General features: G+C 47.8%; 1 protein-coding gene across 1 annotated transcript in view; it reads left to right on the top strand.

The window, feature by feature from the left end:
- LOC144102558 (histone-lysine N-methyltransferase PRDM9-like) overlaps positions 1–16,865 on the top strand; it is a 39,746-nt gene extending 22,881 nt beyond the window's left edge. Inside the window, exons 5-8 of the mRNA XM_077635800.1 lie at positions 345–533; positions 9,659–9,911; positions 13,847–14,012; positions 14,919–16,865. Coding sequence (XP_077491926.1) covers positions 345–533; positions 9,659–9,911; positions 13,847–14,012; positions 14,919–15,411 — 1,101 coding nt within the window. The 3' untranslated portion in view covers positions 15,412–16,865. The remainder of the gene's footprint in view (positions 1–344; positions 534–9,658; positions 9,912–13,846; positions 14,013–14,918) is intronic.
- Positions 16,866–27,371: the final 10,506 nt, after the last annotated feature.

Here is a 27,371-nt window from a genome sequence, read left to right as displayed (position 1 = left end):
AGTGCGTGCCTTCGTTTTATTGCAGTTCTAAACTGTGGTAATTCCCTCTCCCTCCTTTTACAGAATATTTCATTATATTCCCGACTGCGTGGTTCTGGTTCCCACCTTGATCAAGACCGTTCACTGCGCCTTTCCATTTGACCCCGCCCACATATCAGGCCTTCTTTTCATTATTTCATCACACTGCATAGACTGCTTGATTCATGCAAACACAAACGAGAGTTTTATAGTCTGAAACTTCAGCTCCGGAGAATATTGGAAGTGTGGTTTGTGTGTTTCCAGTGCTGTAGAAAAGGGTAGCCAATGGCATTGCACGCAGCCTCAAACGGCCACGCCGTTCGCAGGTGGATGCCGGTGATCAGCTGCGCGCCAACAAGACGCTCCCCGAGGGCCTGTCCATCCGTCGCTCTACCATCAAAGGGGCCCAGTACGGCGTGTTCACTCGCAAACCACTGCCCAAGAGGGTCTACTTTGGTCCTTACGAGGGCGTCAAAGTGGATGACAACGGAGAGGGCAACGGCTACACCTGGCAGGTGCGTCGGGCACAGGGCCCCTTTGGAACCATTGAGGCAGTGGTTAGAGAACCTGTTTTCCCGGTCATTTACGACAGCAGTTATGTAGTTACTAACAAGAAATATTTCCACTCAGTGGTGCACTGCCATAAAGTATGATGCAAAGGAACTTTTTGATGTGTAGTCTAATTCGACCTACATTCCAGGATAGACACCCATCACCTGATATACCATCGAAATGCTCAATTCGAAGCTCCCTCGGCATTCTCTTTCATTTATTTATATATTGATCATTTATTTATTGAATACGGCGGACATGCAGTATTTTCAAGCAGGGGAGGGAAATACGTACAGGGTAAAAAGCGAAGCAAATACGATAGTACCGAACAATAGAGATATACCACAAAAACTGCAGTGTAAAGGTACATTTGAAAATGTGGTTACAGTACAGCTACAAAGCCGGTAGTGAAGATATCAGGATTGATTAGAAAGCAGCGGAGAGCTCTCCGGTAGAGCATTCCATTCAGAAACTGTTCTTGGGAAAAAAAGAAGAAAACTTGTATGTATTTGTGCGTGCAAAAATATGTTTCAGGCAAATGGTATGCTTATGACGCGAGGCTCGTACAGAATCATTAGCGATGTAATTTTCGCGTTGAACACCATGTCGAGAAAAGTATAATGAATGAAGGAAGTTGAGGCGGCCTTTCTTTTATGTGCAAGTGGTCTTAAGTCCACAAGTTTCAGCATGGCGCAAGGAGAGTTTAGGCGCCTGTAACGGTTGAAAATAATGTGAGGCGCAAGACCTATTTAAATTTTTTCTAGTTTTTGAGTGCCATCTGTCGTGTAGGGGTCCCATACAATGAGGCATACTCGAGACTTGGCATTACAATGGATTTATATGCTTTCAGTCTTAGGGCGCTAGGGCAACCGCCCATCCGACACTTGAGAAATCCTAACCTTTAGCGGGCGGAGGAACATATATTATCATTGTGTTTCGTCCATTTGAGCCGTCTTTATTGTGACACCTAGATACTTATATTCTTTTACCTCTCTGATTGCATTGTTATTTATGCTGTATGTAAAATGCTTTGTCAAAGTTAATAACCATTTCCTCTTCCTTACACCATTTCGCTAATAATTGTACATTTGTATTTAAGGTAGGCTGGTCGGACACAGATTGCATAGAATTAAATATAATTAGTCATCCGCAAACAGCTTTACGGACACACAGGGTTCGAGAGCTTGTGTTTATATAGATATTGAACAGCACTGGACCCATAACCTATCCCTCAGGCACACCTGAGTAAACCTCTAAGAATCCAGAGGTGGCTCCATCGATGTCGAGTGTTTTGATCAATATTGTCACGAAGTGACGACTGCAGTCCGGAGAGCAGAAAGGCTGCGAAAATGGTGTCTAAATAAAGCTCTTTATTCGGGCTGACTTGCGCCCACATGAACTCCATCACTCGGCGGCGGCGTAGCAACAAGCGTGCTCGGTGGTTGCCGAGCAGAATGCCCGCCGCGGCCGGCCGTGCATGTTTCCTCCAACTTGTCAAGCAACCCAAGAAGGTATGTGTATGTTGTCTTGAGATCTGACGCAATCTCTTTATTAGCCCACAGCTCCTTACGTATTGTAAGTGGACCTCTAACGGTTCTCCCATACATCTCGAAGGGCGAGAAACCAATACTCATTTGCGGTACTTCGCGGTAAGCGAAAAAAAAAAGCGCTGGTAGCTATCTTTCCCAATCAGTAGGTCTCTCCTGGCACATTTTCCTGATCATATTTTAGAGGTTGCCTTGAACCACTCTACAAGCCCATTACTCATAAGATGGTAAGGCGTTGTCAGTAACTGCCTTACTGACAAATAGCGGCTAACCTCCTTCAATTGCTCCGAAGTGAAGTTCGAGCACCGGTCAGGTCACTCAAGATTTTCTTCGGGAACACATAACGCGAGAACATCTCCCCAAGGCCCTCCGCCACTTGGATACTGTCAACAGTCTTCCATGGAATAGCGTCAGGATAATGAGTGCCCACGTTAACCAGAGTAAGCACGTATGTATTGCATCTGGCGGACACTGAAGAGATTGGCCCCACAATGTCAATAGCCACTCTGAAACGGTACGTCGATGGCTGGCATCTTGCCTAGAGGTACGGGACCAACTCTTCCCTTTGGAACTGTGCGCTGGCACACGTCACATGAGTGAAAAAAGCGTTTAACATAACTCTGGACACCCGGCCAGAAGAACTCCTCGGTGATCCTAGACACCATCTCTTGAACACCCTGGAGTCCAGAGCCATAATGACGTCATGCCCTAAGCGTAACACTGTCTCTCTCATATCTTTCGGTAACACGAGCTGTTGGACCCGCCTTCCTAAACTAAATATGCATTCCCTGTGCAGAAGACCGTTTATCAATTGGTATTCGAATGACGTACGACTCTTCTTTCTTTTCAACTTTTCCCCACTCTTTCGAAGCAGACTTTCAAGCTCTGGTCTTCTTTTTGCCTAATTGCAATTTCGCCCGGTGTTACGCTCAAACATATCGTAACGGGAGTAGAGAGTGGACGCTGCGTTGCTCGGGCTGTCACTTTAGCTGTTGTCTCCATTGCCGACGAGAAACTGACTGCCCGATCACCCGTCTGAGTTGTCGTGGGCCTTTCCTACTTTGGGTGTTCTTCAACATCGAGCATCCTCCACTCGGAATCGGGGTCTTCGACACCTCTTGCACCCGTAATGTTCCCCAAGATGAGATCGTCGATGGGTTGGTCTACGCATTTTGCCACTACCTGCCCAGTATAATATGGCGTGGACACTAGAATCCTAGCTTCAGGAAGGTACCTTACTGTGCTGTCTACCAGAGTGACCGCCGACGTTTCCCCTGTAAGATCCTCGTCCTTTACTAGGCTTCTCCGAACAAAAACTGTGTTGGCTTCGCTGTCTCTAAGCGCTAATATAGGACGGTCCCCTATTTGCCCAACCACCACCGGCATTGCTGCTTTCGACTTGGGTGTTCCACTGACTGCCTCATTTTCCAGCGGCGTTTGCTCTCCTTTCAGCTGTGGAACTTCGGGTGGCGTGACAAGTTCTACCCTAGAGTCGACAACGCATGCAGCTCGGTCCTGCGTTCTATATCGGCACTCATCCACAGTGTGTTCTCTCCTCATACAACCTTGAAACACAAGCTGTGTCTTTTGCTCTGTCACCAGCTTGTCACACACCCTTTAAAAACTATTTTCTGTGTTTAACATATCAAGCCATCTATCGAAATAGTTGGTCAACCTGCAGGAAAATTGCTTAGCGGTTTCAGAATCCTCAGGTTTCGTGATGCGAAATCTTAAACGAAAACCCTCTGCCATAAGCCTGAATCTTTGGAGGAGTGCCTTCTTGACTTTCTCGTAGGCCATGGAATCAGCAGCAGGCATTCTCCAAACACATTCCGCGCCTCCCCGACTAAAAACATGCTCATAGCCGTGCCCCAAAGCTATCGGCTCGAATCGGTGCAGATGTGCATCTAAAATATCTCTTTTGTCATCAAAAGCAGCCATCAGCTTCCTTCGACAAACTCTGGCCAGTCTAGAAGATTCTGTACCGTTAAGGAACGCCGATCGTCGTCCGTGATCTCCTTATCACCTGCGACATGTGGCTGTTAACACAAAAGAAACTCCTTCTCCCGTTCTATCCTTCCTTTCTCCTGTTCTGCCTCGCAAGGCCTTCTAGCCTCTCGCTCTTCTGCCTCGCGAGCTCTTTTATCTGCTTCTCGAGCTCTTTTGTTCTCCCGCTGTTCTGCTTCGCGGGCGTCTTCGCGTGCTTGCACCCTTTGCTCTCTCTGCCTATCTGCCTCCTATTTCTGCCTCTTTTCCTCCTCGTCATAGAGACGCATCGCATCTTCCTAGCTCAACGCTAGCTTAAGGGCCAGTTCTAACGTTTTTTGCCAAATCCATGCTTTCTGCCGTCGAGAGATTGGAAAGATCCGAGACAAAACAGAAAGGAATCCTGGCACAGAGTGGCCACTTTGTCACGGATCCCCGGAGAACGCTCTGACCGAAAGAATGGATTAGGCGACAGATGTGCCCACACAGAGGCACATTTAATACACCCTACGTGACACGAGCACTAGCACAGAAAACTAACAAAATTAACACAAAACACAGAGGCTACCAATACACACGACCCGGCGGGAACACTACTACCAGAGTTTACTACTACGTTCTACTACTAGCGTTAGTGCTCACGGTTCGGTGCTGATGCTGCGTTGCATGGGTCCAGTAGTCGGCGTCGAGGTTGCGTGCGAAGTGCTCAGGTTAGCGTTGCTGGCAGCGTTGGCGGCGTCGTAAGAGCTCCCGGTTCAATTGCCCGTGGACGTGGTGCTGGTTATGTTGGCGTTGGGGACACCACCGGGATGGGTGGCAACAACGCTGGAGGTACCACTGGCCGTAGCAGGTGGTAGAGTTATCCGTTGACTCCTCGGAACGGGCTCAGGAACGGCAGGAAATCCACGGTGCGAAGCCATAAAACTCGAGCTACCGGAGCAATAGCCGGCGTTGCTCTCTTCCCGCCGAAGCGTTCCTGACCCGCCGGAGCCTCGGCTTCTCTGTTCTTCCCGTGCCTCGCTCTCCCTCGCGCTTTTATAACCTTGGCGTTGGTTCACGTCATCCTTGTCATCTTTTTTATCTCCACCAATCATCTCTTCCCACCTCATCGAATACTTATTCTTCATCTTCTTTATTCTTCGGTTAATACACGTCATCCTTATCGCCACCGTCGTCGTCTTCTTGAAACCTCTTTCGTTCATAGTTCTATTTCAAATTCAATATATGTGACAGCTGCGCAGCGAATGCTCCATTCTTTACCTAGTAATCGGCTCCTGTGTCGACTAGAGTGGTAACTTTCCGGCCATCGATAACTACTTCGGAGTCGGACGTCCTGGCACTTGCGTTGCACGTCGTCTTGGGCGTCGGGTCACGGCTTCGTCGGGTATGGGAATCGCGGGTAGACAGTGTCGTCGAAGCGTTTTTCGGCAGCGGCGTCGTTTTGAAGGCGGTTCGCGTCGTGGTCGAAGTCATTGTATGCGGCGTCGGCGTATCCAGGGTGGCGTCTTCGTGCGGCGTGGTCGTCGGAGGTTCTTCGGTATTTCGCTCGTGAGCAACCTCACCTCCAGAGGTTGCTGTCTTTAGTTTCCCCTACGTGGGCTGGGAGACGTTCCTCGTACCGCCACTGCGTAGCTGCGGCGTGGCGACGCAAAGCGCGAGGCTGACGGCGATGGTGAGCGCGAAAAGCGGTTCGGCGAGTACTCTTCGCGACACAGGAAGTCGTCGATATCTTGCGGACGTTGGCCGAAGCGTGGTCGTGGTGCGTCAACGGCAAACCCACGAAGACAGATACGTCGGTACGGGCAGTCACGACGAATATGGCCGGCTTCCCCGCAATGGAAGCACAACGGTAGGTTGTCGGAACAGGCGTCGCATTTCCTGGGGTTTCAGCGTCGTGCGTAGGCTGGGCGGGCGGGGGCAGGGAGGCGGCGTTCTGGAACAAGTGTCTCGTCTCAGAGAGTACTTACAGGGTGTCGCTGGGTCTGATGAGTGCGTATTGCAGCGGTGTAGGTGATGGCTTCGGGTTCTGTAGCTGCCGGGGTGCCAAGTGCCTGTTGCACTTCCCGCTCCACATCCATGAAAGCCGCTGCTTGGGGCTGTGGGGAGGATGGCAGTAACCGGCTTAGCTCCTCGCGGACGATTTCGGGCATGACTCCCCGCAAGTTTTCGCTGGTGGTGGTTGTGTCCGGACGGGTTGCACAGAGAGAAGGGCGGTTGGACTGCCGAGCCCAGATGTCGAGGGTCTTCTCGATCGTGCAGGCTTCTTGCATGAATTCCTGGACTGTTTTTGGCGGCTGGCGGACGAGGCTGGCAAAGAGTTGTTCTTTTGGTGTTGTTGTTGCCTTGGTGACATGGCACATACCCACGACGGGGGATTGGCCAGGGTTCAGTGGGGACACCCCATAGAATAGGCTAAAGTGGTGTCAAGCTGATGACTGTGACTTGGGTGAAATTTCAGAGTAGTTTAAAAGGAAAGGAAGAAACAAAATATCGGGAGAAAATATCTGAGAATTAAATTTATAAATATATGAAAATTCCCAAACGCTCTTTTGAATGCGGAAATTTTCGAAACAGTTCGCAAGGAAATCTGCCGGTAGCTGATATATAATTGGGGAGGTATTCGCAAACTTGATACAGTGCAAAACCCTGGCGCTCGCGCCGAAAGAGCGGAGGAGGAGAACCGACAAAGTGAGACCCCTTTTTTTAATGGTAATTTCTAGGTGGGCTCTCCTCTGATGTTCAAACTCCGGCAAGAGAATAGGAAATGCTCCAATATCTCTACTTCACCACAAGCCGCAAAATGAATTGTGGAACTGAACCTGCATCTACATAAGTAAAGATTTGAACGGAGAATCCAGCACCGAATGAGTGTCATCGCTACCTCACACTGCCGGGTTTTACACGCACGAGCCTTCCAGGGTTACATGAGATGTTGGTAGACAACAGTAGAGAGTAAGAGATCGTTGCACGTTGCGCTTATAAACTGAAAACGCTGAAGTCGAGTCACACCGATAAGAACAAGATTGGGGACGTTACAGGCAATAGGTGCATTTAGAGCTCTTAGCAGCGTCTTTTCATTGTCGAGTGCTGTTGGGAGGGCTCCGAACTCAGGCTTCTCTCGCTGAAGACCTGTGCTGGCTCCGGTGCGATGCGCAGAGGACTGGTGTCACGACTTGGAAGGCTACCCAGCACCTCCACCAGATGTCAGGAAGCGGTGACTGCAGTCCGGAGAAAAGAAAGGCTGCGAAAATGGCGTCTAAACTAAGCTCTTTATTTTGGCTGAGTTGAGCCCCCAATGGACTAAATCACGCGACGACGGTGTACCAACAAGTCTGTTCGGCGGTCGTCGAACAGAATGACCGCCGCTATCGGCCATAGTCAATTTAAAGCTGAAAGCGAACTTTCGAGATAAAGCGTGCAAAGTTACTAAAACATTCTGGAACAACGTAGAATCAGCTCTGCCCTGATGCGATCAATCGAGATAAATCTGGCCGCGTCTGTATCGTAAATACAGCGATAAAGCTGCGTGCCGGGCAGCTTTGAAGAATGAACAAAAACTGCAATGATTCGCGGCAATATGAAGTGACCCAATGAATTATTTGATCCGGAACGCCTATTATTTTCGTTTTGGTTGCTAGTTTATGATGAGGGACTCTATCACGAGCTACGGAATTTAAGAAAAAATTATGTTGACCTGATCACCACAATCTAGCACTTTGGGTAGTTCATTATAGTGACCACTAGCTGTGCTGTAGTGGGGAGTCCTCGACGGAAGCCACGTTGGGCTTTGGTCATTATTTCCGTCTGGTATAAAAAATTGTTGTGGCATTAGGTGAGTACATGTTCCAGCACTTTGCAGGAGGTAGAAATCAAAGAAATAGGGCGGTAATTACCTAGTGGCAATCGGCTGCCGCTTTTAAAAACCGGAACCATGGGGGAAAGTATTTCATTCACCTGGTACATAGCCGATTCAAAAAGTTATTAAATATTATTATGTAAAATTTGGCTAGCATTTCAGCGTACACTTTAAGAAAGGTAGTTGGAATATTATCGTAGCCGAGAGATTGGTAGGGGTCCAGCCGCAGGAGCGGTTTTACTATTCCTTTTATGGTAATAACACTTGTTAATTTTGAGACTGTTCAGACAACAATCGGTGAACGTTGTATTAGATTTAGTAAACACGCTTTGGAATTAAGTATTGAAACTTCAGCTACCTCTTTTTTATCTGTAGTGGCAGTGTCATTGGCAATATTCTTGTCAAGTTTTCTAGTTCTTTTGTTTGAGAGAAACTGCCATAATTTACTGGGATTTTCTGTCACGAAACGACCAAGCGTCTCACCATCGAAGCCAGGTCGAAAGTGTGAGTCGTAGCTTACTAAAAAAAAGGGCGTCATCATCTGGGAGGCGTTGAAGTAACGAGCGTTAGATGTTTGGTCTACTAGATGAAGAAAGCGAAGGAAAACGCGCCGCTGGTCTCGAGAAACAGAATGAAATACCCTTTGAAACGGGGTAGATTGCCACCATGCTCGGCTACGCGTGCACACACGCCGCATAGCGGAACGAGCGCCGCCTGGCGCCATCTATCAAAGAAATTACGATGCACGTCTACTCATTGTCGAGTTGCACACCCTCAAGATACGTCCCAAGCGGAATTTGCTTCTTTTGGGGGGTGAAGGTGTGCTTAGCATTCGGCTTGCTTTGCGATATAGTAACGCTTCAATTAGTAATTGTAGTATACAATGTTTACCAATTATTTAATTGTGGTTTTATTTTTATACCACAACCAATAGGCTTAATTTGCCTTCCAAATTCGGCATACAACTGTCCCCGGATCGGTGCCCGTTGTTGTCGGATTATATATAGCTGAACGAATGTAAACATGTATAGCGGTCCTGTAACGGCAGAGTTTTCCTACCGTTTTAGAATATTTTTTGGTCAGGAGGGGAAATGGATGAGAGGGCACAACCAATTTTAATGGATGCGATCTTGGATTAGAGAAATCGAAACTATGTCGCCATTTCGTCCCCTGACGTCATACTCACATAGTTACACCTCTATGCATCTTATTGGACCGTGACGTCATCATTGGCATGCGGCAGGAGGTTGTTTCTATAATGATATTGTAGATGGCGCTACAAGTCTCAACGTGAGATGCGCTGTTTTCTAGTTGTATCCGCAGATGGCTCTTTGATCTCAGGGTGGTAGGAGACCTCACGAAATCTCGAAAAGTGACGAGTAAGAGCTAACGCTCTTCAAAATCAGGGCGCCATAGTTCTGTATAATGACGTGGTATGCAGTACTTTTTGGTTTAAACCAGCGTCACGAGTCGCCACTGTGGACATTGCTGCTATCTTCGAGGCTTTAGCATTAGCTAAGATTGACGAAAATGACCGTTCAAACTTTATTTTTGTAAAGTTCCTTTGATTCTTCACTTTGTCAGCTACTGCAGACTAAAAGACAAAGGCTTCAAAAAGATTCCAGTGTGTTTCAGGGCGCCCCTAAGTTAAAGCTGAGGAGAGAGCACCAAGGTGACTTTCTTCCCGGCTTGTACGCAGGTTCGCAAAAACGGCGAGATGTTCCTGGTGGACGGCCGCCCGCTGGACAAATCCAACTGGATGCGCTACGTGAACTGCGCGGCCAGTCCGCAGGAGCAGAACCTGGTGGCCTTCCGGCGTTACGGCAACATCTACTACCGGACACCCAAGGCCGTGGGGGCCGGCGAGGAGCTCCTCGTGTGGTACGGCACAGCGTTCGCTCGGGAACTGGGGCTGCTCGGCAAGCGACGAGGTTCGGGGCCGTCCGCGAAAGGTGAGGGTCTCGTCTTTTCACGCCAGGGACGAGCAGTCGCAATTGGATGGGGTGATCTGATTTAGATTTTTCATGCAGAGGCTGATGGGACACTTTGAATTCGTAATGGTCATCAGAAATGTATTACTGCAAATGACCTGTGTTTAAAGAATAGGGACGTCAAGTAGAAGTTGACTTCAATCGACAAGGAAACTCGTTCAATCACAGAGACCACTGTCACCGGCAACGGAGTTGCTATAATATAAGAAAATGAAAAAAAAAACGAAATACAGCTGTCGGCCTCCATGGCCGGTTTCGCAAGCATAATGCGTGCGTCGACACCGAATTCCGGGCGTGGATCCCAGAGGCCACACTATCACTATTCACTTTAGAACAGTGGTAACCCGCTCTTTTTGGTAAAGACGTCATGAGTTTGAATCGATTAGTGGGAAGAATCTTAGGTACAAATTTCTCAGCGACGAATGCGTCTTTATAGGTTGGTAGAGCACCGGACGCGTAATTCAGAGGCTGTGGGTTCGGATTCCATTGATGCCAGGTCGTTGTGTTTTTCTTCTGCTTTCTAATAAATTATCTTTCAAATAATTACCCAGTTACTCTTCGGTTGATGAACATCACAAATTAAAAAGACTGTCTTTGCTTCTTGGTTTCGGTGACTGTTCGCTTCCGTCATGTCCGTTCTTTACAGTACGCGAATATCTGCGGTGCTCACCGCTGCTTGTTGCTTTCGCAGCGCTTGTCGAGGCATGGCAGAGGAGGCCAAGTGGAGCGTGTGCCACGGAGATAGGAAATTAACTATTACAATTCAGTTCATCAGTTTACTAGTAAAAGCAATACACCAGTTTTCCGGTGTCCGCTTAAAGCCGCATTACTACTTGCCAAACGCCATACTGTTACCTCAAAAAGCCTATTTTTTAAATTAGTCCCAAGCATTCCCGAGAGACCTGGTATATCGCCTGCCAGGAAGAGCGCCTAACAAGGCCTACAATATCGATTAATGTTCTCCTCGTCAGGGTCTCACGGAAGCGCTGGGCAAATGTTTAATGAGTCCGGCAGGTTTCCGGGGTACCCACCTCCAATAGTCGCGTCCCTTTGGCATCCTCACTGGCGTGAACGCTCACTGCCTATGCTTTTTTTCTCAGCTTCGGAAAAATCAAGCCTTGAAGCAAGTGCCAGATATGGTAGTAGCTTATAAGAACGTCGAGCAGTCATGCAGTTGTCCTTGCCAGTACAGAGGTGCGCTGGTGGTAATGTGCGCAAGCAACTGCACAAGGAGACTGAAGCGAAGCTCCTCAAACCGTAGATCGAAAGTGGCCTCAATTTTGAGACTTATATTCCTGCCTCGGGTGTCCAATCTGCAATCCCGATTGAGTCAGTTGAGCGTCCAACCTGCTTTTGAGGCTGATCTTAATCTGCTGTTAAACACAATTACTCGTCCAAACAAAATTACAACCCTGAAAGCTGAAGGTACGGAACTAAGAAGATCGTGCTTGGCCAATGCTTTTAACGAATTTTTTACCTCAGTTGGGACTCGCTCTCACAATCGTGCCTGTTCGAAATTTTTGGGTAACAAAATTTCACAATCCTTGTTTTTTGAACCGACTAATGAAAATGAGGTGTACATTATTCTAAAAACCCTGAAGGACAACCCCCCCCCTCCCCCACGGCAAGCCTAACTCTTGCAATTTCCAAACCCGTCCAAAAAAGTATGTCTTACCTGAAATTGTGCCATGTCTAACGCACATATTGTACGCATTGTACTTTCTACCGGCAATTTTCCTGCTGCCATGAAACTTGCCAGGGTGTCCGTAATTTTTAAAAAGGGAGACAGAAATAATGTAAGCAATCATAGGCGAATATCAGTTTTGCCCTTGTTCTCTAAGGGGCTAGAAAGTGTAATTCATTTCCGTGGTCATAATTTCCTACAAAAACACTATTATAAATGACTGCCAGTACGGGGTCACCAAATATTGATCAACAGAACAGGCATTACTTGATCAAAAGGAGTGTATATTAAGCAATACTGAATCCCAGAAGCTTGCATTAGGAATTTTTGTAGACTTTAGTAAGGCTTTTGATACGATTAATCATAAGACTCTGTTTGTAAAGCTTGAACATTACGGTATACGCGGTCATGCCCTTAATCTTCTGAAATCATATATGTGCTCGTGATCACAATATGCTTCCATCAATAATTGGCATTCTGAAATTCTACAAATTTCAAACGGTGTGCCCCAGGGCAGTCTTCTAGGTCCTATACTTTTTAATATATATATATATATATACACACACACTCACACACACACACACACACACACACACACACACACACACACACACACACACACACACACACACACACACACACACACACACACACACACACACACACACACACACACACACACACACATATATATATATATATATATATATATATATATATATATATATATATATATATATATATATATATATATATATATATATATATGAAGGACATAATCAACATAAGTAAAGAGATAAAATATATTATTTGTGCTGATCGACGGCATCAGTTTATTCTGCTCCTCCTCAGATACGAAACAACTGACAGATACCGCGAACACAGCACTGGATAACTTGAGAGAATGGTCTTCATTGAATTCATTACTAGTAAACAGAGAGAAAACAAAGGCAATTATATTTCACTCCAAGGGCAAGGTAGTCGCGAATCCTCCACCAATCCTTTTTAGCGGCACAGAACTAGAATACGTCGAGGCATTCACCTCCCTTGGCGTAGATTTCACTCCTACAATGTCATGGAATACCCACATTAGCAAGATATGCATCACCTTGTCTAAATTGATAGGTATCATCGCTCGTAATAAACATATTTTTCCCGCGAAAACGAAGTTCGACCTTTATGAGGCTTTTTTATTCTCATATATAGATTATTGTTACTTGGTATGGGGAAATACTACTGTGTCAAGCATACAAAAACTTTTTACACTACAGAAAAAAAATGCTACGGATCATTACAAATGCTTCCTTTAACGTCCCGACTCGCTCCATAAGACAAAGGTATAAAATTATTCCGGTTAATAAGCTATTCGATTACAGGTTTGCCTGTTTTTATAAAAAAATCACGGCACGAAATTACCCTTTTTTGAGCCGCATTGTTCCTCGTGTACCATATATGAAACCCTATGCAACTAGAGACCAGGGAATGTTTGCAATACCCAGATGCAGAACAAACTACGGTTGAGCGATGTCAAAATATATTCTTCCTAAATTTTTGAACACCCCTCTCGATAGCAATTTAACAAAAATGACTTCTTCGGCACTTAGGGAACTGTTCATTGACTCGGTTGTATGTTGTTACTGTGTTGAAATGTTTTTACCTGTCGTTTCTTCTTTCTCTAACAATGTATAATGACTCTCCTGTGTAACTGTCTGCTAATGCTGCCGACTTCTACGGGTGACGAAGCTTGTCAAGCGGTCATTGCGAACCGCTTTTTTTTTCATCACCCACGGTTTTTGTGCGACAGAAGCTGAAATAAACTTGACTTGTATCCAAGATCTGCTGTGGGTATGCCAGGCGCTGCAGCCGACGAGATTCCGGCACCTGGCGCGGCAGGGAGTGTCTCGCCGACCAATCCTTCGTCATATATGGTTTGGAGGCAGGGACCGCATCATCGTTCACTCGTCGGCTTCATTACAACTTACAACATATTTCATTTCTTTAGCCATCACTCTCTTTCAACCAACATTACAGACGCCTTTTATGCCCTCAGGATATAAATATCGATTAAAAAAAAGCAATCAAACAAGAAAGCGATGGTAATAACACTTCTGTGCATGTATGTAGACGTGAATTTGGCATGGCCTGCGATTAGTGCTGAAACTCTAGTTCGTTCCCGAGCTCTCCACAAATTATCTGCTGTTTCTGGGCACAGAAGACGGAGACAGCGGTGCCAGACCGCAACCGGTCTTCTCCTGCGACACATGCGGCGAGCGCTTTTCCGCGGGAGACCACTTGGAGAAGCACAGGCGGCGCAAACACCCGCAGCGGCCAGAGGGAAGGCACCGCTGCGCCCACTGCCCCTATTCGAGCGATAACAGGTAAGGCGCGATTTGTCATCTCGCCTCGTTTTGGTTCATCTGTGTGAGGTTTTAATTCGGGGATACTTATGTTTCCCCGATTAACCGCGGCTGACAGGATTCAGAAGCGGCCGGGCCCAACCCCGTAATCTCGCGCGCTACCGAGCGCACGCCAACCACGGTGGGACTTGCTCTGTGTGGGAACCAAGGAACAACACTCTGGCTGACACAAAGAGACATTTATTGCTACAACAACAATAACGTCAGCTAGCAACCAAATACGCGAATGAATCGAGGTCGTCCTACTCACCAGCACAGTTACGAGCGAATGTTCGCCCACGCTAGGGCAAGCGAGAAACTCCGAGGTCGCAAGGGACGAGCTGGCGGGTGTTCCCAGCACGAGGCCTCGCTCCGCTAGCGAAGAGCGGAGTGCCGCGCCGAACAGTCGGTGCGCGTCGGGTTCCCGAGCCGAAGATCGGGTGCTATGCCCCGCGCGCGCGCAGCAATCACGCCGTCCGTGGCGCTCGTTTCGATGCCACGCCGGCGCCCTTCCTTGTTAGTTAAAGTAACTAAAAATTAGGGAGGAGCCATTCACCAAAAGGGACGAACCCTCACAGTCAATATATAGATACACCTGCGACTTGCGACAAACAGTTATGGTGTTCCGATATTTATATTCAAGAAGAGCGGAAAGAGGTGAGAGAAATAGCTGGGTGTCACAGCAGGAAAATGTTACAACAGGGTGGTGCTGCATTATTGAAAAAAAAATACTCCCTTTCTTTCTTGTCTCCTTCCGGACGAAGTAGTGTAGTTTAGAAGTGGATCCGCGGCCATTCGCGGTAGCATATGAGTGCATTGGACATTTTAGTTCATCAAATAATGAGGCTGACATGCTCTTCCCTGCTCGTTTCGTTCGCTTCCACCCAGAGGACACGTCACCATGCACGAGCGCACCCACACGGGCGAGCGTCCCTTCGTGTGCCAGGTGTGCGGGAAGGGCTTCACACAGCGGCATCATCTCACCAACCACCTCCCGGTCCACTCGGGGCAGAGGCCGCACGAGTGCCCCGAGTGCGGACAGCGCTTCAGCCAGGCGTCTAGCCTGACGAGTCACCGCAGGGAGCAGCACTGTGTGGACGGCCGGGCTGCCTCACACGTGTGTCCCCGCTGCGGGAAGGGGTTCACCCGGAAGGGCAGCCTCACCAAGCACCTGGTGACGCACACGGGGGAGAGGCCCCACGCCTGCTCACAGTGCGGCAAGACGTTCGCGCTACGGACTGCCGCCCAGAGACATGAGAGGGTGGTGCACGGCCGCCGATACCAGCTGCACTGCCCGCACTGCGTGAAAGGTTTTGTGGACATGGCCGCTATGAGAGCCCACGTGCGCGCAGCCCACGGCTCCGCTGGGGATAACGAGTGAGGGGCTCAGTGCAGGTGGATAGCATGTAAAAGCGATGAAGGGAGGTAGTTTGCCAGTCGTAGAGCCGACTTGAAACACGTGTAAACAATGAAAGGAAAAGCGAAGGCAGTTATATTTAGCGACCGCTCCTCGTGTGCTCTGTCTTCTGTGTTTCTTCACAGAATATTAACATCTGTGAACAATTACACAAACTAGAATTACTTTTAAGGGCAGAAAGACACCACACGAAGAAATGAACTTGAGAGTACTGAGCGCTAACTAACAACTCGGTTTTTGTTGACAGATCACTTGTTTTTACACAGCAGCTGCTCGTATTAACAAAGTGAAAGAAAACAATTCACTCCAATCCTCCTCGAGGGATGACGGGATCCAACTTGATCTCATATGTCCGCGTGCGAATTCTTTTCCTTCACTTTGTTGATAAGAGCAGCTGCAATATAAAAGCGAGCGATCTCTCAGTAGAAACCGAGTCGTTAGCACTCTGTCCTGTCAAGTTCGTTCCTTCCTGTGCTGTCTTTCTGCGCTAAAAATAAATTCGTGTAATGCACCAACTAGCCTGCAGATACGTTTTCGCAAGTTACAACAACAAGCTTAACCCATCCTATGTAATTAATTGGGAGCAATTAAGTATACTTTGCAGAATGCCAAGTGTGTACCACTAAATCTAGCGGCGTCGCCATCTCTCGGCAGGGTCGATATACACGCGAGAGCAAAATAATAGTTTTCTTTCAACGAACTCTTTACTCGGGTGAATTTCAGCAAAAACTAAAGAAAATGATGTCCATGACGAATTCATATTTTCAGATATAGATACTCTAAAACAGGCAACAAAATGCACTTGCCTGAGGTGCAGTGATCGGAGCTGCACTGCAGTTTCTAAAGAACAATAAAATGAAAAACCTGCACGAATATTTCATTAGCGTAAGTTCTCAGTCAACCGTGCCTGCTTAAATTTTTCCTCTTGCTGCGTTCGAATTGAGTGCGCTTAACGCCTATGCACATCATAGCCGCACTGAAGGCGCCTTGACGTACAACGACTATAAGGCGGCTTCATGCTGTAGTGTTTGTCCACAAACTGACCATATATTCTGTTCGCATTTGGCCTGTTTCTGTTGTGCTGCCTGGAAAGCGATGCTTTTCATTGTTTCATTAATAGAGGTGGTTCTGCATGCGCCAGAAAGAACGAGGAGAGGGGGAGAGGGTGTCACGATAATTAATCTTGCACTATTTTGAAAGCTCACCTTTTTCTTGTTTAACACTTGATTAGGAAGTGTCAGTCTCATGCTGCCATTATTGTATTGTTCTCGTTTCACTGCCCTCCATTGTTTGCATTCGATGTTCAATGTGCTCGTGCTATGTGCTCTTGCTGCTGTATTTGACAATGCAACTGAGTTGCGACAAGTTTGACATTAGAGGTTTTATTCTAGATTTTTACTGTTGTTTACGGCTGTGGTTGTGAGCACTTTCTGAGGTGTATATTGCGTTAGTGTTTCTAACCCGCCCTGTAAAGTTCATACAACTAGCAATATCAATAAAAATTAAGTAGATAAGAAAGCACATGCTCTTTGATCAGCATAGCATGGATCTGACCGCCAGTATGTCAACAGCATGAGCTGTTCATATAGCTATATTTATCGGCAAAGCCCAGGCTAATAGTGACGAAACAATACTGATTAATACCAAGCGCGAAAAAGAAAATGTGGCTGAATCTCGCTTTCAGTTTTCCTGAAGTCTAGATTGCGTGCTTCACGCTAGTATTTACAGCAGATCATCTGCTCACGTATAGGATCTTGCCTAGGTAAGTGTCGCTAGCTTTCTTCCTGAGCAGATGATCAAGAAAAGTTGTTTGTATGGCAGTGTGTGCCTCGTGTGCTATGTTGTAACAGGCACTACAACCTCTTTATGCCACGTGATGCAGAACTACAGCACCAATAATTGAGCTCCCTGTTCCTATGCGAAAAAGTCGGGACAAATGCTGGCAACTACTTGCGCAGACTCTCATCTGTCCTTTCCGCTCCTGGTCGGAGATGGCATTTCTAAAAAAAATCCCCGCTTCCGGCAAACCATTTACTTAAAAGCTTCACCAGTTTCACTGGCAAATAAGCACTAATTGATGCCATTCCTAACCGGTACACTCTGCGATGCGATCAAGGCCACGCATATTTACCTTTCGAGGAAAGAAAAAAATATCTTCGCGGGTATACACCCGAAGAACCTTGCATGTGATGTCCGCTGGGTGGAGGCTTCATACTTACCGCTACCTCACGGAAACTACACCGCGATTTTGCGGAATGTTGCTACTACTGTTGTCGCAGCAAAATAAAGAGGGGGGGGGGGGATAAACTATGCTTCGGCTTTGCTGAAACATCCGGCTACAGCCGTGATGTCCTTCAACTAACATTCCTTTCCTCTTTCTCTGTGTCTTGAAGGGGCTTGACTTCTGCGTTTTATTGCATTTTCTTTCTTCTCCTTGTTCGTAGTCCTTCGATACATTTTATACTGCTTTTTCGCTCTTGGCTCATGGATTCCTATGACAACGACTGCAACGGCATTCAGTTGCACGTGACTACTCTGGATGGCATCGCAGTAACGGCTCTCGCCGTAAAATGATTGCGCTTACACTGTACCGCGTAAGCCATGAAGCCCAGCGAGAGCAAACGTAATTGGCTGCATTTTGAATTTATCTCTTTTACCTCTTTAATAATCCTCTAGCGGTGTGGTCTAGACACCCACCCAGTGTAAGACTGCTACAGCACCTTTCAACTACTCATCATCCCAACGTAGATGCGCAAAAAGAAAAAAAGAATGGTTATCAGGAAATGAAAGTTGCTATAACTGCCTAACATCTTGCCGGACACCTCAACCGCGCTGTGAGGGAAGGGAGGGAGGTGGGGGCGAAAGAAGAAAGAAAAACAAGCCGTAGTGTAAGGCTCCAGACTAACTGAGACCACCTGGGGATCTTAAACTTGCCCCTGACATCGCACAGCATATGGGCACCTTTTCATTTCGCCGCCATCGAAAAGCGGCCGTGTCGAGCCCCTGTACTCCGGCTCAGTAGCCGAGTGCCCTACCTACTGAACCAGAGCGACGGGTGCTCAAAAAGGCGCCCGTGTGCTGTGTGACATCGGTTCCCATTTCGATCCCCAGGTGGTATTATTTCGGGGCCTCCCCCCTCCACCCGCCATTACGGCACCTCTTTCTCTCTTTCTTCTTTCACTTCCTACGCGCGGTTGAGAACTAAGACAGTTACTGCAACTTTAATCTCCTCAAATCCATTTTTCATTTTCAGGTGACGTCTTAGAGGCATTTCGAAGCGCTTGACGGCATCTTACAAACGGGCGTCAACGAAGATTGCATGATGCGCAAGGCATAACTGCGCGCACGATGTGGTCACCTCAATGAAGGGAAAACCCGTGCAACAAAGGTAGCAGGAAACACGTGCATGGGGTGATCACGCGATAGAGGAGTGACCCGCCTCTGTTTCGGGGCCAGTCGCAGCAAAAAAGCCAGTGCTAAGTGAACGACACAGCTCAGGAGCAAACTTCAGCTTCTTTTCCCGACGGCGTCCACCTCGTAGCTACCCTCGCAGATTCTCCAGCTATTGTAAATTTCCATCTTCCCTATCAGTAGCCTTGTTTACATGAGCCCGACAGGGGAGCCCGACAGGGGCGGGCCGAGTAGGGCCGCGCCAGATGTCGGGCTGACCACCCGACGCGACAGCGTTTATATGAACCCATTTTCTGTCGGGCAGAGATCGCCGCTACCCCTAGCGTCGAGCAAGCAAACCACGCGCGGATGCTAGAAGAAGAGGAGGAGCGCCCAGGCTTGCGCAGCGCCGCCATACCAGAGAGGAGGCAGGAGAGGAGGCGCTAAGCCGATGCATGGTTCTTTCAACCGGTTCTGGCCAACGCCGGGACGAGTCAACCCACCCCCTGCAGCCGGGCTGGCCCAGCTCGACTCGACGACCACTTATCTCGACCTCCTAGCGTATACATGAGCCCGACAACCGGTTTTCTACCCGACAGCCGACTTAACCCGACTTTTGTCGGGCTCATGTAAACCCCCAGAGTTTAACGCTTCCAAATACTCGGCTCGGCAGCCCTGCAGCCGTATCCACGAGAAGGAGCCAGTTCAATTAAGAGATAGAAAGAGAGGCCTATGCCAACGGCACCCTTGTGTACCCGCACACGAAGGCACCAAGCAACGAAACCAGCGAGAGTTATGAGCAGCGCGGGAAGCACTCTTATACCCTAGTTACACGGCCGACTTAACCACGGTTCAGTTTATCTCAGTTAATACTAACCATAGTTATGCGCAGTCACACGGACAATCTAACCGCAGTTATGTCGGTAACCATGGTCATCGTAAACTGAGGTCGGCCACCTCAGTCAAGCCTTGCTAACTCACAAGATGGCTGCCACCATGTCGGTCGAGCCCAGTGTCATGGCCAGCGAAGCGTCCTCCCAGAAGCGTGTCAACTGGCCTACTGTGACTACAGAGGCGTTGATACGAATCTGGGAGGACAACCTTAGCTCACTGCGCTCAAACACGCGCAATGCGCGCATATATAATGCGATGGCAGAGTTGTTGAACGCGGGCCTGCCGTCGGGCGAGGGACCGTACACGGCAAAGCAGGTGCGGCAGAAGCTTGAAAACTTAAACAAGCAATACCGGTAAGCACTAAATCTTTTGTTGTTCCTTCTCAAGTAACGATGTTTACCGTCTATTTTGGTTCCGCGTGTAAACACCAGTGTGTGTGTGTGACGAGCGGCAGCCGCTATCGTAGCCTGGCTCGTCCGAGTGACTGCCAATCTCGTAGCGTTCAGCAGAACCTCGACCGGCTGCCGGTCGTGAGCAGAACACACAGTTTAGTACGAGTTGCGTGTCCTTTCCTGTACGTGGTGCGGTGTCATCCTGAACTAAGCTTGGTTGCACTGACCGCGTACATTTCCTTTGTAGCGTGCATATTTTTAGGCACCGCAATGGCTCAGTGGTAATGGTGCTCAGCTGTTAAAAGGCGCGGCTTCGATCCCGGCCGCGGAGGTAGCTTTTCGATGGAGGCGAAATGCTGCTGGCCCGTGTACTGTGCGATGGCAGTGCACGTTAAAGAACCCCAGGTGGTCGAAATTCCGGAGCCGTGCACTACGGTCTCTCTCGTAGCCCGAGTCGCTTTGGGGCATTAAACCCATATAAACCAAACCAAACCGTATTTTAACGTTTCATCGACAGCGTGTAAAGGGCAGACTTCGCCATTGCCACAAATGGCTTGCGCCAGCAGCACACACGCGTTTCCTTCTTACAAATAATGCACTTGCGCAAAGAAAACAGGACACAACAAAATAACACATACGACAAGAACAGAGCGCAACTTCCAACTACTTTATTAAGAGCAGGCAACTTGAATATATAGCAGTGTTAGCCAACAGAAAGATTACAAAACCAAAAGAAAGATAAACCACGTGCGCTGTTAATACCAGCAAGCCGCTGCCAAGGGTACAACCAGATATCATTCTGTCAAACTGATATGATACTCCATAACAATCAAAACATAAAACCAAAAAAGAGAGACTGAAGAATCATGAGGTGAATATATCTCATATTCCCTGTGTTCATTGTTCACCTCATGATTCTTCAGTTTCTCTTTTTTGGTTTTATGTTTTGATTGTTATGGAGTATCATATCAGTTTGACAGAATGATATCTGGTTGTACCCTTGGCAGCGGCTTGCTGGTATTAACAGCGCACGTGGTTTATCTTTCTTTTGGTTTTGTAATCTTTCTGTTGGCTAACACTGCTATATATTCAAGTTGCCTGCTCTTAATAAACTAGTTGGGAGTTGCGCTCTGTTCTTGTCGTATGTGTTACTTCGTTGTGTCCTGTTTTCTTTGCGCAAGTGCATTATTTGTTAGAAATGAACCAACTCGCCCAGACAAGAGAGTTAATTCAACATGTTTCCTTCTTGATGCATGCATAGCTTGACCTATGGTAGGTGGTCAACAATGTACCTTTCCACTAGCTGAGGCTAAACTGCTGCATGTAGACATGCTAATACAGGTGCTACTCGAGCTGTACAGCTTTATTCGCTGAATGTGTTCAATAGCACGAGTGCCACCTTTCCTCCATTTTTCTCTTAAAAGTAATTGTACCTTGTTGTGTATTTTCGTGACACAGTTTCATGGACTAATACTGTCTTTCATTCTAGGAAGCTCAGGCGATCTGGATCGTCCACTGGATCTAAAGGAGTGCAGTGGCCCTTTTATTGGCAGCTGCACTCCTTTCTTGGCACACTGCCAGTAAATGACAGTGACCTGATGCAGGAGAGCGTGGAGGTAATCTTTTTTTTTTGCCTGTAGCACAGTTCAGCCTGGTAGCAGCGTAGTGAATGCTATGTGCCTGCTTTCCATTCCTCTTTGCAGACACCTTTCAGAAACCACTATAAAGTTTTTGAGGAACAGTACGGAAAAAGGAATAAACAGAGAGTTGAAAGCAATATCATGTGTGCAAACATGCCTTTGCTTCTCCATTTGTGTCGTACCGCATCGTTGCTTACAAAGGGCTAATTGATGTCGATCTAGGTTGCATCGAAGCACTACACGACACCAAAAGCAAACTACACAAACAATGCGAAGAGCCACCTCACTCAGAACTTGACGTGTTTTTATTGAAAAGAATAGAATGAGCATGGTCGAAAGAGATAAGCATATGAACATAACAGCAAGGTATATATCAGCAAGAACACATGAAAGAAATCATAGTTGTCGAAAACCCAACAAAAACATTAAAAACCAATGTGGCAAATGAGTAAGTGACAAGGAGGACCTTACGCACAGTCCTATAAAGTGTTTTCAGTAGCTTCTTTACAAAATGGTTTTTGTGCTTGGACATCATACACAGAACACAGAATTGAGCCTCTCGGCACAATGTGCAATGCATCTCAAAATGTGACAGCCCAGACCCTTTCAGTGAGGCTTCATATATGCTCTTTGACAAGAAAAGTTTAAGTACAAGAAATTAATTGCAGGGATTGGACAGCGTGCCACTATTGACATGAGTGGCGTATGTAGCAGCACGGCCATCATAAGTCATTTCTCCACAACATGTGGCAGCCATGTTGTGTTCAGTGTAAAATTGACATGGTGCTCCAGCACAAGGATTTCCTCACATTCAAAAATTAATAGAGTTACACAAGGACAAGAGGCAATGCAAAGTTTGCGCCGTAAGACAGTCTGTTTTTACTAATGAGTAGGAAGCTCTCTTATCCCCCTGCGATTTCTCTGTATCTTGTCCTGTTATGTTTTCAAGAGTCTGTGATCAAGGCTTTACTTGCCTACCAACCATCATATGATTCTGTATTTTAGTGGCTGACATATCTTTGTCATTTTCTCTTTTTTCCTCCATTCACAGATGCCAGAGGATCCAGCCCACACTGGGCAAGAGATTGTCTTTGAGTACGAAGACAACTTGATACCCGTACCCGCTACAATTCCCTGCACTCTGGAAGAGGGTAATGACAGCACGGCAGGCAGCGAGCCAGCAGGCAGGGAGCAGGGGACAAGTGGGGAGCGATGTGAAAGTCCAATCTTCGCAGGAAGCGGCCTTCCAGCTCACTGCTTCGTGAGCTGATGGCCATGCATCAACAGGCTGAGGAACGTGCAGCCAAGGCTGCGAAGGAAAGCAGCGAGCTGCGAAAGCAACTCATCGAGCTCCAGAAAGAGAGCAATGAGGTGCAGAAGGGCATGCTACAGGTGATGAAGGACTATTTGCAATCCAAGGAGAATAAAGAATAATTGATTCTGTCCTGTCTGTAATAAGCAAGGCACTGCCAGTAACGATATGCTGTTGACAATGCTTATGCAGAAACCTGTTTCAACTTTTCTAGAATTCCTCAAAGTTGACATGGACAATGCAAGAACTTGTGTACAGTTACTAATGTACAAGTGGTCACAAACGTTTCTGGCACACCGAAATCATAAGGCACCTAAATTTCCTCACTGCATATAGAACAGAAGCCATGAACTGAGGGGTGGACTATGCAGGCACACACTGCAGTTTGTGGCTGCATGTTTATACTGCTGAGCGATTAAGTTTTGCCACAATTTCCGTCTTCTGAACTTTTTGATGAGATACTTTGTTCATGCTCTTTGAAAAACAACTGCGTGCTTACAGACGAAGACTATGTCTATGTTCTGCCTCTGTCTTCGTCTGTTAAGCGCAGTTGTTTTTCCTACATGGAATGGAGACGTCACTTCCTGTTCAGACTGCAGAACGGTTGCAAAGATTCCACATATGAAAATGAGAAATGAACACAGATGAACCAAAAGCAGCTTAAAAGCACATACCTGGTGTTTCAGAGAAGGTGATCACTCATGTTTAAAGATAGGATTTTTGAGGTGAATCATGTTAAATAGCTAAGTGATTAAATTCTAATAGTTAACTTTTAAACTATTGCCAAAAGACACCTGCTTGCAATTAGAGATTTGTAGCAGACCGTTAAGAATGGCCATATCAGTTTAGAAATTCGAAAATGCCATTACCCTCGGTGCTGTGGCACGACAGAATTTGGCTACATCGTGCTATAATACATGCACTTTCGAACAGTATGTAGGCAAAGCAACCCCTCCAGGAGTCGTAACTAGTCGAAATAGCCAAATTTTGTTGTGCCGCCACAGCGGCGAGAGAAATGGCATTTTTGAAATTCAAAAACTGATATGGCTATTACTAATGGCCGGCTACAAACCTCTAATTGCAATCAAGTGCCTATTGGTAATAGTTAAAAGCTAACTATTATAACTTAGTTACGCACTTCGCTAGTTAAGATGATTCGCCTGTTTTTGACGTCCGCCAACACTCGTACTACTATGCCGCAAATTGCTTCTCGTTGCCTCAAAAACCTTATCTTGAAAAATTAGTGATCACCTTCCCTGAAACATCCGGCATATGCACAGTTGGATAAATATTTTCAACCTGTATGCCACAAAACACACTGAAATAAACTCGTGCACCAACATGGCAGTAAATGCAAGGCATTTCACTTTGAAGCAAGGTGCTTTGCCAGGGCATTTCTTACGGCCACCCCTGAAGGTTCTACTTGACTGCTTGTGCAGACGGGCTGTGGCCGTCGCCTGTCTTCTACATGCACCACATCCAGCCAGTTAGAGTCACAGCTGTCGGTAAGTTCTTCACATATGTTGTGAAGGACACAGCATGCTCGAATGACATAAGGTACATTAACAATGTCACATTCCAGGCCCTTCAGTAGAATTCTGAAGCGTGCCTTGAGGCGCCCAAAAGCATTTTCCACCACACGTCTGGCACTAGAAAGGCGAAAATTAAATTCCTGTGCATCAGAACCGATAATGCCAGAATGTGGGAAGGGCTTCATTACATTCTTCTGCAGTGGGAAAGCTTGGTCGGCAAGGAAGAGAGGCCCAATCTGCACACCTTCAATTTCTCTCACTTCCCTCTTGAACAAATCGCTGTCCAGAATCTTTGGAAGCCGCGACACTTCAAAAACTGCAGCATCATGGTTTCGGCCAGGAGACCCAGAGTTCGTGTACAAAAATTTGTACCGGTGGTCTGCGACAGCCAAACGAATTGTGCTGTACCACCCCTTATAATTGTGGTAATCCACAGCGTGTTCCGAGGGTGGACAAACTTCAATGTGGCAGCCGTCGACAGCTCCTACGCCCTGCGGGAAGCCTGCGACTGCTGCAAACTGCCGGAGATGTTCGGCCAGCTCGTGCGTCCTCGGCATTTTTATATACCGAGGTTCCAGCACTTCCACCATCGTGTCGCAAAACTCCCTCACAATATTGTTTACTGATGAGCGGCTCACTCCAAACACATTTGCGACCGTCCTCTCTTCTGCTGAGGTGGCTAGGCGATATATGGCAATCGCCACACGTTTGCGCAGCGGTATCGCCTTGCGCATGTTCGTATCGCGCCGCTTCATGCACTCGCACACACCCACGATGTACTGAAATGTGCTCCTGGTCATTCGAAAATTTTCTCTGAAGCCACTCTCCGGAAGGTGCGGGAGAGTTGTTTCATACCACGACGTTTCCCGGGGGTAAGTCCACACACTACGCTCACGCGAGCACAGCCTTGCAGCTAAGGCTTGCAGACGCCTGCACGTTCTCTCCGCTTGCTCTTGTTCAGCTTGCCGTTCTTCCAGCTCGTCGAGAATTGCGAGCTGCCGCAAACGTCGCTGCTGCATTTCCGTCTGACAGGCGGCGAACATAGCCAGGAACCCGCAGCCTCTGTCCACAGCGTCCGGCACGGGCTTGCTGTGAGCCATCACGATGTATGACTTCGCGCCGACGCACGGCGCCACGGCACTCACACGCAAACCACAATAAGAGATGATAGAAGAGAATTTAAAATAACACTTATTCTAGCGAACAATTAAAATAGGAAAATAGTTGGTAAAATGAAACGTGGAGCGCGGCAGGAAGACGGGCAGCAAGTCGCAGAGAGAGCCAAAGCAGACGGGATTGACTTGGCTCTCGGGTCGCCTGCGGAGTCGACTGCACCCAATGTCGAAAGACTTTCTTAAGTTTTGTCTGACTTTCAATAACCTCGGGACAACAAATTTCCCTGCACAGATGTAACCAAACTTCGTTCGAAGAAAACTTCCTACGTTTGTCTTTTAGGTAAGATTTTGTGTACCACTTGCGTTAAATTAGCCGTGCAGATTTCTCTTCTGGAGCAACAACGTGACCGACACAACTGCGCACACCGAGAACAAATTTCCGCGTGTAACACCACCAAACTGCAGTTCACGATAACCAAGGTTAACTCCGCCTAACCACAGTTGCGCGTAACCGCGGTTAAGCCGGCCGTGTAACTAGGGTATTACAAACGGCGACAGCCAGTCTGGTTTAGCAACAGCGAGTCTCGCCTGTTGGCAGCCGACACTTATGCTTCGACCGGGTGGTTAGGAGCTACACGATGGTGATCGCTCCCAGGCATGCCGTTGACGACCACGCGGAATGGACCCAGGTGTCACCTGGTTCCAGTTACCGAACTTTTCCTGGTCCGAGTGTGGGACCCAAAAGAGCGGAGAGCTGAAGTTTGAGCCCAACCCCTTTCTGAAGTCTCCGACGCCGTCGCATCTAGCAAGCGGTCGTTATCTTCAGGCGCGCTCACACTAGCGGGAAGCTTCCCGCACCGGCACAGCGTCAACGCGTTTTCTCGCTGCGGTTGTCTTGGAATGTGGAGAGATGAGGCATGAGGGAGGACCCGAACGAGCAGAAAGAGAAGGGGATAGTCACGTGACACTAGAGAAGACTGGAAAGCGCACCCTTTTCTCGCGTCGTCGTCTTGATTAGGGAGCCTACATGTCGCGCCCCCTCCCGGCTTAGGGTGGTGACTTCCTTTGACACAGCACATGCCGCCTCCCGCTAAGACCCATGTTGCCAGCGCGTGTGTTGTCATGGTTACGGGAAGACGCCGCGCCATCTTGTTCCCCGCCGTGCATAGGCGCGCATTAGCTGCTGCAGCAGTTGCGTCTTCATCGCCGTTCATCGTTGAGTGGGACAGTCATATGTTGTCGGTTGTTGCACTAAGTGCGCCAGGAAGCTTACGCAGCAGCAATGCCCGGGTGTTGCGTTCCGCAGTGCTCGAACCACTGCAGGAAGGGCACACGGATGTTTCGTTTCCCGGCTGACTCCAACCGAAGAAAACGTTGGCTGGCACAAGTAAAGCGAGACTGCTGGGAACTGTTAGATGCGGGGCTCCAACCCCATAGCAGGCCACCGGTGTTGGGGGATTACGCTTCGACCCCACCGCTGCCACCAGTTGTTAGATGCGGGACCCTGGTTCGCCTGTGCCGTCTCTCGCCAAGGTCGGTGTCGCTGGGTTCCGGATCGGGAGACTGCTGTAGTGGGGGTGACGAAGAGATGAGAGGGTCTTCGAGGTGAAGAGACTGAAGGGTTTATATACATTTATACAAAGATTGAA

This window comes from Amblyomma americanum, chromosome 8, assembly GCF_052857255.1.
Source record: "Amblyomma americanum isolate KBUSLIRL-KWMA chromosome 8, ASM5285725v1, whole genome shotgun sequence".
Lineage (NCBI taxonomy): Eukaryota > Metazoa > Arthropoda > Arachnida > Ixodida > Ixodidae > Amblyomma > Amblyomma americanum.
The sequence above is the reverse complement of the archived record's forward strand: the minus strand, read 5'-3'. Positions and strand labels throughout refer to the sequence as shown.